The sequence below is a fragment of the Phyllostomus discolor genome, chromosome 9, assembly GCF_004126475.2.
Source record: "Phyllostomus discolor isolate MPI-MPIP mPhyDis1 chromosome 9, mPhyDis1.pri.v3, whole genome shotgun sequence".
Lineage (NCBI taxonomy): Eukaryota > Metazoa > Chordata > Mammalia > Chiroptera > Phyllostomidae > Phyllostomus > Phyllostomus discolor.
In genome coordinates, this window is record NC_040911.2 from 65,129,707 (window position 1) to 65,142,040 (window position 12,334).

The 12,334-nt window shown below is 39.5% G+C and overlaps 1 protein-coding gene across 1 annotated transcript in view; it reads right to left on the reverse strand.

Annotated features, from left to right (window-relative positions):
* The window catches only part of CFAP61 (cilia and flagella associated protein 61), a 382,310-nt gene that overhangs the window by 285,893 nt on the left and 84,083 nt on the right, over positions 1-12,334 (reverse strand). Inside the window, 1 exon segment of the mRNA XM_036009477.1 lies at positions 5,572-5,704. Coding sequence (XP_035865370.1) covers positions 5,572-5,704 — 133 coding nt within the window.

Here is a 12,334-nt window from a genome sequence, read left to right on the forward strand (position 1 = left end):
GCAGGTGTGTTATCCTGATGAAACTGTCAGTCACCAGTTGCCCATAGCTGTGGCCTTCTGAATCATCAAAATAGTTTCCATGGAGGAATGTTCAAGCTTAATGCACAATTTGATGCAGATTTTTTGCTCTATTCACTCAGTCATTTTGAATGTGGCAACTATGCAGTACACATGCTCACTCAAAGGCGTCTACTACCCCTACTGACTAACACAGTGAAGTCATCATTGTTCATACATGCATATTCCACTCTACTGTTCTTGGTCACCAGGTTATACTGATGTCACACAAATCACTCTCATTATATTAAAAATGGCTCAACTTTTTTCCAAACAGAAAATGAAAAATGAAAAATGAATCCTTGTCTGTCCTCCCATATTCATAGTAGCATTATTCATAGCAACCAAAATATGGAAGTAACTGAAGTGTCCATCAACAGATGAATAAATAAAGAAATTATATACACACATATACACATACTAAAATATTATTCAGCCATGAGAAAAAAGGAATGTGTGCCTTTTGTGAAAACCTGGATATACCTTTATGGCATTATGCTAAGAGAAATAAGGCATAGAAAGACAAATACTGTATGATCTCCCTAAAAAAAGCTGCTGAACTCACAGAAACAGAATTGTTGTTTTCCAGGAACTAACTAGGTGGGGGATGAGGGAAATGGGGAAGGGAAATGTTGGTCAAAGGGCACAAACTCCCAGTTATAAGACAAATAAATTCTAGGGATCTAATGTAAAGTATGGTGATTATAATTAATAATATTCTATTACATACTTGAAAGTTACTAGTTAAAATAAATCTTAAATATTCTCACCACAAAAAAATAATTGGTAATTATGTAACATGATAAAGATGTTACTTAACACTATGGTAATGATCATTTTGCAATATATGTGTATGAAATCAACACATTACACACCTTTAATTTACACAAGTGTTACATGTCAATGATATCTCAGTAAAGCTGGAAAAAAATAAATAAAAGCCTCCTCCACAAAACAAAGACATGACTAAACTGGATTCGTACAGTTTGGTCATTAAAAGTTCTTACTGGGGTCTATATGAATCATATTACTTCTTACTGTGTTTCATTGTGTAAACACAGTTTTTCAAAATGGTGCTGCTGGACCCAATTACTTCCTGCCCCTTTCTTTCGTCAATAGCCTGAAGCTATACGTTAAATGAGAATATATGAAAGCTTAAAGAAAAATGCAAAACCTTAATGTGAAAAAATAAAAATAAAAACCTTTTCAATGTAGAACAAGTATTATTCCAAAAAGTAATTTTTAGGGCCAGTTCTTACCTTAGTAAACTAATACCCATATGTCTCTAAATTCATCCTATTCTTCGTCAAATGTGTTTTTCATCATGTAGATAAATGTTTTACCACCTGTACTACACACTGGAATCATATGAGGGTGGGGCTTTTAAAAAATACTGACTGTATCCTACCACAAAAGATTGATTTAATTGGTCTGAGTATATCCTAATGTTTTGAAAAACTGAGATATCTACCATAAAAATAAATCTTTAAAAACTATAGAATTCAGTGATTTTTAGTATATTCACAAAGATGTACACCATCATCACTATCTAATTCCAGAACATTTTCATCCCCCTAAAAGCAACACCATACCCATTATTTGTCATTCCCATCCCCCTCTTTCTCTAGCCATTAAATCTATTTTTTGTCTCTATATACTTGCCTATTTTGGCCTATCATGTAAATGGAATCATACAATATGTGGTCTTTTTGTCTAGCTGCTTTCATTTAGCATAATCTTTTCAAGGTTCAAACATGTATCAGTGTTTCACTCCCTATTATTTCCTAATAATATTCCATGGATGGATATACCACATTTTCTTTATCCATTCATTCATCAGCAGATGAATTTGGGGGCTATTTCTGCTTCTTGACTATTAAGAATAATGCTGCTTTGAATGTTTGTGTACATGTTTTTGTATGTACATGTGTCTAGAGGTGGAACAGCTGGGTCAAATAGTACTTCTCTATCTAACACCAGAGAATATGCCAGGCTGTTTTCCAAAGTGGATACACCATTTGATAATCTCACCAGCAATGTATGAGGGTTCCACTTTTTCCACCTCCCTACCAACACTTACTTGCTATTGTCTCTTTTATTAAAACCATCCCAGCAAGTTTCAGGTGGTATCTTGCTGTGGTTTTCACTTGCATTTTCCTTATGACTAATGATGTTGAATATTTCACAAACTTATTGGCAATTTGTACACCTTTTTTGGAGAAATTCCTATTCAAATTCTTTGGCCACATTTTTTATTTGGATTGTCTCTTTATTGCTGTTTGAGTTCCTTATATATTCAGGATTCAAGTTTCTTGGTTTAATTTTCTAAAAAGTCTCTTGGGTGATTATCATATATACCAAGCTTTAGAATCACTGTCCATATTATCAAAAACCTCAATATTCAAGAAAAGTAATATTCTTTACATAGTTTTTAGAGTTTTGTCAAAATGAAAAGTGAGTGTATGAAAATAATGAATCCCCAAACAAATCATCCTGGAGTAAAACTGCTAAATTCTTACCTTTGAATGCTTTTTAATAAACTGGCACAAAGTCCTTCCTTTTAAAATAAAGGTCAAATATCCACTTAAATAAAAAATGTAATTTGTGATCATTTTTACCTGGATCTTGAGATCTATGGATGAAATATTCAGGTACAGTGCTGGGCACCCAAGGGTTCAATTAATGTTTGTTAGTTATGATATGCAAAAGGCAAGCACAAAAATTCATTCAAAATAAGGTTATTCTGTAGTCAACCTTCAGTCCAAGCTTAGATAAACCTCTTTCAAAGGACTTTGAAAAAATACCCTCTGTATTTTTCATGTGATGCCAAAAGAATATCCTAGCTCACATTTGAATTGTTTTCTCCATTCCCAAAATTATCAGTAAAAGGCTGACCTTATGAGGTCCCTATACACAAGTCAACAGCAAGTCATATGGAAGAAAGGTTCATTCCTTTAAAACAGAGTTCTCAAAGGTGATGTCTGCAATACCCAGAAACTGGTGAGAAATGAAAATGCTCTGGCCTCCACTAGATCAGAAATGCTGGTAGAGGGTCCCCATAATGTGTGATCTAATCAGCACAAGAAATAATTTCAACGTATGCTCAGGTCTGGTTTGACTACCACTACTTTAAAATATTTTCCTCACGTTTCTTATATATAGATGGCATTGGTCACAGCCCTATCCTTCCTAAAGCTGAACAGTCACCATACATTTTGTAATGACCCTAAGGTCCTACAAGCCTCGATTTTTTTCAGTCAGACAATTTTCTCCATACCCTGGGCAGACCCCTGAATATCCTATTTCAGCCTTTTAGCTCTTAAGAACACCCAAAACTTCAGATGGAATGTCCTGAGGTAGAACGCCATTGAGCTATTTCTTAGGAATGCCTATTTTAGCAGGCTCAAATCAATATGAAGACCTAAAGATACTTCAGTACACTTAAATTTAGGTATCAGAAGTAGGGTCTTCTTGATCAAATCCTGTGGGGGTAAATGCACAATAGAAATATACAGCTACAATTCTGGAAGGGAGGAGGTGCCCCTCTGTGAATGCCTCCAGAGTGAGCGAGACAAGGATAAGAGGTGGTCTCAGAGTTGCTCACACCATTTACCTGGGCTCCTAGGTAGGCCTGCTCACTGCTCTGGGCTGAAACACACCAATGCAACATAGCTTGCCAGTTCTCCTTTTTGTCCTTTTCATCCTTTTCCTTTGGTGTAGACCTCTGGGTCTATGACTGGCATATCAGAGGGTGTGAGTTTCATCCTTCTTTCTTTTATTCTTTTTTAAAAATTGATTTTGTTGGGGTGACATTGGTTAATAAAATTACACAAGTTTTAGGTATACAGTTCTACAATACATCATCTTGCATTGTGTATTTATCACCCCAAGTCAACCCTCTTTCTAACACCATTTATTCTCCCCTTTCCCTTCCTCTACCTCCACCCATCCCCCCCTCCTTCTGGCAATCACCATACTGCTGTCTGTCCATGAGTCTGTGTTAATTACCATCTCTACCTCTGGTCTCAGTAAAGCTTTCCTGGATGGACACTACAGAAGCAGGACACTTATAGCGCAAGTTCTGAGTCAGTGGTCACAACTGATTGGGTCACAGGGCCAGGCTGGTAAAAAGTTGGAAAGATAGCCAGCCTGAGGGGTCATGAAGCCCCAGGGCTGTAAGGCCTCTGAACTGCCTGCAGTGACAGTCACTCCCAAGTTCCAATTCCCGGGGCCTGCAGAAAAGCAGGCCCTAATGGCAAGCCTTCAGATTTTTCCAGAAAAGCTAGAAATTCTGATTGTTATAGACACTTTCCTAATTTTTAAATGCTAGCCATTAATCCAACCAAATTTAATCATAATAACCTAAATCAAACCATGAGAAAACAATGGACAAATCCAAACTGAGAGCCATTGTGAAAAATAACTGACCTGTGTGCTTTTCAAAACTGTCATTGTCATAAAAGACAAAGACAGACTAGGAAATTGTTCCAGATTACAAAAGACTAAAGATACACGACACTTGAGTTCAATGAATGATCTGGATTTACATCTGCTAACAAGGACATTATGAGGACTGTCAGTAAAATCTGAATAAGGTCTGTAGATCAGGTAACTGCTTGACTAGATCACTCTACTATAGTTATGAAAAGGAACATCCTTGTTTTTAGGAAATATACATAGTCGGTGAAGGGGCACTACATCTGTATAATACACTTAAACGGTTCATAAAAATACATACCATATTTTTATGAACCATAAAAATACATACTATAAGACGCACCCCCTCACACACATACAATTTGGAAGGAATAAAGGTTGTTAATGCTGCAGCTGAGTTCTGTTTACATTTGCATTGGTGAAATATTATGTTATCTATGTTATTAAATATTTTACCACATTTTTTTGCTTCGATTTTTTTTTTCCTATTTTCCTCCTCTAAAACCTAGGTGAGTCTTATGGTCCAAAAAATATGGTAAATATATATTTATCTCTATATAAAGAGATTGATATAGAGAAAGAGCAAGCAAAGAGTAACAAAGCAAATGTAAAGTGTTAACATTTAGGGAATTGGGGTGCTTATAAGTTTTCTTTAAGTGTGAAATTTTGTTAAAAAAATAGTTAAAAATTACTTTCCAAGTCAAACAAAATCCACCTGCCAGCAGGATGCTGGTTTATAAGTTCTGGACTCTGGAATCTTGGAGTCCCAGAAAAGCCCCCTAGATACTCTTGGAGGATTTCTTCCCCTCACCCTAACTTTAACCCTTACTGCTAAAGGCAGAGCAAATAATCTACAGCAGCCTGGGCATCTGGGAAGACCTCACACAAACCTGAAAACCTAAAGTCAGTTAGCACTGGGAAGGAGTGTGATGCCACAGCTCAGAAGCTGGCTTGGCATGACACCTGGAAGGGCATGGGGAAGGAAAAGAGAATGTCAACTCTAGGGGTGCTGGGCAAAACCAGGGGCAACGTTGCTTATTTCGCCCATTTCTCATACTACGTGGATTAATTACTAACCTCACATACGACAGCATGATTATCTTTGTCTTGTGCCTCTATTAGTTCAGCCAGAAAGTATTCACCATAAGTTGCTTTCAAAATTGTGTCCTGGTGCATAAATATTGGCATGAGATCATCATGATCTTCCACCCTGTTTAACAGAAAGGCTTAATGAATTTCAGTGCTATTTCTTTCCAAGGAACACCTACTATGTGCCAAACCGTGTTCTAAATGCAACATGCAAATGAAATGAACTTACATTCTAACAGGAAAACAGATGATAAAAGTATAGCAAATACATCATTTCACACATTTCAAATAGTGACAAGTGCTTTAGTATGGAGTGATGTGGTCAAGAGGTCAGAGAAGACCCCTCTGAGAATATGAATGAAGAGAAGGGGAGGAAGCTATGTCAAAAGCTGGGGGTGAAAAATTCTAGGCAGAGGGAATACACTCAGCATGTTTGCATATGAAATTAAGAGCAGCATTTGCTATGAGCCAAAGGACAAGGTGCTGGGGGCAGCATGGCCCAAATGTGTTCCAAAGAACACTACTTCTATGACATTATCCCTAGAATCCTCTACCTCTCCCCAAAAGAATTCCACTGTCTAAAAACGATTTCCTACTATAAATCCCCTCCTGGAGTGTCACAGTTATGGATCAAAGACTCTGAGAAGTACTACAATAAAGAATTTGAATACTGTTTATATATTTCTTCAACACTGGCCCAGGGTATACTTTATTCCTGAGATATTGCAACACTTACCATGGAGGAGGAAATGCTAATTTAAAGGTAACAAAGCTGTGTTTATCACCCAGGGGATGTCCACATCAAACACTCCATTCTCAGGACCCTCTGAATGACCTTGACAACCAGTGCATGTGTGTGGCAGAGAAAGGATCCAAGATTTATGGCAGCATGGTGATGCTGGTCCTTAGACACATTTTAATGCCATATTTAACATTCTTTTCTTTTTAGTATATTCTTGGTTATATTTAGTAGCGTTCTATTTTACCCCTCTGCGATGTTCTCATATTTATATCCTAATATTTTTCTTATTAAAAATACACACATTTGGGGATAACTTTTGGCCAAGATGGAGGTGTAGGTAGATATGCTTCATTTCCTCACACAACCAAAAGGATAACAACCAATTTAAAAACAAAACACAACCAGAACTGCCAGAAAATTGAACTGTATGGAAGTCTGATGTGTTGCCACCCTTCAAGGCCTGACAGGTTCATGGCATTCATGCAGATGGAACAATATTCACAGAGCTCTTAGGATGTTTGGCATGCCTTTATTCATGGGCAGGCGAGCTATGCACACTGCAAGCTCCGTGTCTATCTGCATGTCTCATGTCGTGGCCCTTGCTCTTCAGCATGGAACCCATAATTGAACTGTCCCCTTGCATGTCTCTCATCATCACTGTCCCCAGCAGGGAGTCCCTACCCGTTTAAGTACTAGAAGGTAACAAAGCCAAAAAATTGCCAGAGCATTACATAACATAATTCTGCCCATGTGAACCCACTTGTTGTGGGAACAGTTTATCAGACCAAGTCTCAAGGCTATGAGAATACTGGGTATCAGGCCCCTCCAAGGCTGTGGGAACACTTCTTCTCTTAGTTACCCAGATACCTGGGTGAGGAAGCCAAACTGCCTCCACTTACCCTACATCTGACAACCAAGGGGTTAACAAAGAAACATTCATCCAGACTGCTAAGAGGGGTGGAGTTAGGCTGCCAAGGCAGAGAGGTTGTAAAGGTAGAGATGGTAATTAACACAGACTCATGGACACAGACAGCAAGGCAGTGGCTGGCAGACCAGGCAATCCCACATGCACACCTTCTGGTGTGCATAAACCAGAAGGAAAAATGGGGGAGCAGGACAGACCATGCAACCCAAGGTTCCAGTGTGGGAAAATAAAGCCTCAAAACCTCTGCTGTAAAAATTTGTGGGGGATGCAGCAGTGAGACAAACTACCAATCTCACAGGAGAGTTGGTTGGAAGGACCCATAGGGTCCTAGAATGTACACAAGCCCATCCATCTAGAATCAGCACCATAGCAACACCTGATAAGGCACAATTCACTTGTGGAAAGTGAGGGAAGTAAGTGAAAGAAGGGCAAGAGCCAAGCCAGGGACATTGTTTCCTCTCTGACCCCTTCCCCTCATACAGTACCACAACACAGGGAAGTGGGTTTCTCCTGCCCTGGCAAATACCTAAGGCTCCACTCCTTAAAATGTACCTGGTTCACTGAGATAAAGAAAGATGGCCCAAATGAAAGAACAGATCAAAGCTCCAGAAAAAATACAACTAAGTAACAAGGAGATAGCCAACCTATCAGATAAAGAGTTCAAAACACTGGTAATCAGGATGCTCACAGAAGTGATTGAATATGGATGCAAATTATAGGAAGAAGTGAAGGCTATTTCAAGTGAAATAAAGGAAAATATACAGGGAACCAACAGTGAAGGGAAGGAGACTGGGACTCAAATCAATGATTTGGACCAGAAGGAAGAAATAAATATTCAACCAGAACAGAATGAGGAAACAAGAATTCAAAGGACAATTTTAAATGTTCCAACAGCTGAATTACAGGGTTTTCAGAAGAAGAGGACAAAGAGCAAGAAACAGAAAACTTATTTGAAAAAAATCATAAAAGAAAAATTTCCCATTTTGGTGAAGGAAATAGACATGCAAGTCCAGGAAGCTCAGAGAATCCCAAAGAAGTTGGACCCAAGGAGGAGCACACCAAGGCACGCCACAATTAAATTGCCCAAAATTAAAGATAAGGAGAAAATCTTTAAATCAGCAAGAGAAAAGAAGAAAGTTACCTACAAAGGAGTTCCTATAAGCCTGTCAGCTGATTTCTCAAAAGAAACCTTGCAGGCAAGATGGGGCTGGAAAGAAGTATTCAAACTCATGAAAAGCAAGGACTGCTATCCAAGATTACTCTATCCAGCAAAGCTTCCATTTAGAATGGAAGGGCAGATAAAGTACTTCCCAGATAAGGTCAAGTTTAAGGAGTTCATCCTTACCAAGCTCTTATTACATGAAATGTTATAGGGACTTGTCTAAGAAAAAGAAGATAACAAATATGAACAGTAAAATGACAACAAATTCACAACTATCAACAACTGAAACTAAAAAAAAAAATAAAAACAAACTACAGAACAGGAACATAATCACAGAAATGGAGATCACAGGGAGGGTTATCAGTGGGGATAGGGGGCAGAAAATGGGGGAAAAAGTACAAGGAATAAGAAGTATAATTAAGGAAGATGGTGGCTTTGTTGGAGAGAGCGTAATCCCCTTCCTCTATGCAGGGGAGAGAAACTTGCAGGTCTGTGGAGGAACAGAGCAAGGAGCCTCAGTTATCACAACATTTATGAAAACAGGACATCAAAAATTATAGCAGACATTGAAAAACCAGAAGGTAAGGAGACTACTTCAGGATAACAAGGACCCAGGGATCAGCACAGGGACCAGGAAGGTTGCAGCCCCTAGGCCCGGTGCTCCCAGGTCTGCCTCAGGGCACGCACACTCCCTCCCCAGGCTACAAGGATTGAGCAGCACCAGGGGAGGCCTTGTTGCTTTAAGGCACAGAGAGGGGAGTTAGATTGGGAGACAGTCACACAGGGGCTGCAAACACTCACACATAGCCCTGGGAAGGGTAAGTGCTCCCAGCCTGCGTGACCAAGGGCAGCCTGGTTGTGCACCTGCGCCCCCAACCCAGTGAGAAAGTGGACCTGTGGAAGACCCAGACCCCACGGCCCTGAACAAGGAAAGTGCACAGGTGTTCTCGGGTTTCTAGAGCCTGCGGTGGTGAACTCGGAGAAGCACGCACCCCTTCAGGATTCCCGACTCTTGTGCTGTGAACCCGGAAAGGACGAGGTGCTTCTTGGGTTCCTGGAGCCCGCAATGAGGAAATTGGTGTAAGTATGTGCCCCTTCACGATCCCCGGAGCTAGCACTGTGAATCCAGAAAAGACTCGGGTGCTTCCCAAGAACATAGAGCCCGCCGCGGTGAAATCTGGGGGAAGGACGCGGCCCCTTGCGATCCCCGGGGCTTGCACCATGAACCCGGAAAAGACACAGGAGCTCTGTGGGGCCCCAGAGCCCGGGAGACTGCAGCAGTGAGCTCCGGAGAACGTGCTTAGGAGTGCCCATACCCACACCTAGGGTCCTGCGGGAAGACATCAGATGGGCTCTGGGGAGAGCGCACTGCTAGCCCTGGGGACAATACTCAGAGACTGAGTTCTGACTGGGAAGAGTGAAAAGCATTCCAAATGACCCTCAGCCTGCTGAAGCCAGCAAGACCAGAAAAACTGGTTTGGCCAGTTAGAAACCAACAAGAAGTTTTTGTTTTTGTTTTTGGCTGTTGTTTGATTGTTTGATTTTTATCTTGTTTTATAAGTGACTTTTTATTTCTTAATTCTTATTATTTTTTTATCTCTCAATTCCTTATGTTTCTCTTCCTTTCATCGTAGTATTATTCCTTCCACTCCAAATTTCCCTCTGCTGCATTCCATCTTCTGCTTCCCCCCCCTTTTTTTTTGAGTCTGCAAGTTACTGCAAATTTGTATTATCTTTTTCTCACTTTTCTGACATTTTTTATTTCAATAGTATTTTGGTATTCTTTTTCTTTCTGTATAATCTTCTTTGCTTGGCTGGTTATACTGTCGTTTGATAGGTTCCCCCAGTTATCTCATTCACAGTGTGTTGATAACTTACTGTCCTTCATTTGTGTTCCATTAGTATACCACTCAAGGTTCTATACTCCTTATTCTTGTTATCTAGATCTCATAGATTCTGCCACAATTGTTGCTTTAATATTACTGTAAATAAGACCTAGTTCACATAAATGTAAATACTACACAATGCCCCTCCCTGATCTAAGCATAATTCATAATTTCCTGAACAATATTATTATGGGGGTTGTCTCTATTCTTTTAAACACTACTACTATTTACCAATCTCTATTCCCACCCTAACTCAGAATCTGACCTCCCACAGCCTCACAGCTTTCTAGATTCAATTAAAAAGCCTTTCCGCCCCAATAAGAGTCTTATCTTCTTTCCATCCTTTCTAAAATGTGGCTAGTGGCATGGAAGATCACGGATAACACTACATGTAGCCAAAGGATCTCCCATCTCTTCTCTACTGGCTGGTACTGTAAATATCATAGAATACTGTCTTACTGTCTCAAACCATCTTGCCTTACTCCTCTGATCACAAAAAAAAAAAAAATAGGGGGAAGCTGTGAACACCAGGATACATGAAGGAGACTTCACAACTGAATCTCACAGGTATTCTACCACAGAAGTTCACAGCGTAATCACAGGGAACCAGAACAGATCAATTTCAGAAACAGAGGCTAACAAGAAGCATCTCACCAACAATAAGAAGACTAAGAAACAATCCCCAAATGAAGGGAAAGGAGGAAGCCTCAGAAGGAATGCTAAATGAAAGAGGCAATTCAACTATCAGATATTGAGTTCAAAACAATAATTATCAGGAAGCTCAATGAGGTAACAATGAGCTACCATAAACTACAGGGAAGCTACAACAATCTCACAGCAAACTATATCAACATGAAAAAGGAAATAGAAACTATCAAGGGACAAGAGGAAAGGAAGAATACAATTTCTGAACTGAAGAACACAGTAGAAGGAATGAAAAGCAGGATCAATGAAGCAGAAGACTGGATCAGTGAACTGGAGGATAAAGTAGAAAAAAACACCCAGAAAGACCAAGAAAAGGAAAAGAGGCTCAGAAAGAATGAAGAGAGATTAAGAGAAATGCAAGACCACATGAAATGTAATAATATCCGTATAATAGGGATACCAGAAGGAGAAGACGAAGAGCAAAAGATGGAAAACCTAGTTGAAAAAGTAATGATAGAAAACTTCCCTAATTTGATGAGAGAAAAAGTCACACAAATCCAGGAAACACAGAGTCTCAATCAAGAGGAACCCAAAGAGGCCCACCTCAAGACACATCATAATTAAAATGGCAAAATACCAAGACAAAGAGAGAATATTAAAGGCAGCAAGGGAGAAACAGGAAGTAACATACAAGGGAGCCCCAATAAGGCTAACAGCTGGCTTCTCAATGGAAACATTTCAAGCCAGAAGAGAATGGCAAGAATACTCCAGGTAATGAGAACCAGAGGTCTGCAACCACGACTACTTTACCCAGCAAGGCTCTCAATTAAGATAGAAGGCCAAATAAGAAGCTTCCCAGACAAAAGAAGTCTAAAAGAATACACCTCCACCAAACCAGTTCTGCAAGAGATGCTAAAGGGACTGCTTTAAGGAAAGAAAGGAAAAGAGAGAGTGAGAGAGGATCACACGTACATAAAAGGCAATAAATAAGTACCTATCAATAATAACCTTAAACGTAAATGGATTAAATGCTCCAATCAAAAGACACAGAATAGCTGAATGGATAAGAAAGCATGACCCACACATATGCTGCCTACAAGAGACCCACCTCAGGATAAAAGACCTGCATAGGCTGAAAGTGGAGGGCTGGAAACAAATTTTCCAAGCAAACGAACAGGAAAAGAAAGCTGGGGTAGCAATGTTCATATCAGACAAAATAGACTTCCAAAAAAAGGGCCATAAAGAGAGACCCAGAAGGTCACTTCATAATACTCAAGGGAAGAATCCACCAAGAAGACATAAATATTGTAAATATATATGCACCCAACATAGGAGCACCCAAATACATAAAGAAAATCTTAGAGGACTTCAAGAAAGATATTGACAGCAAT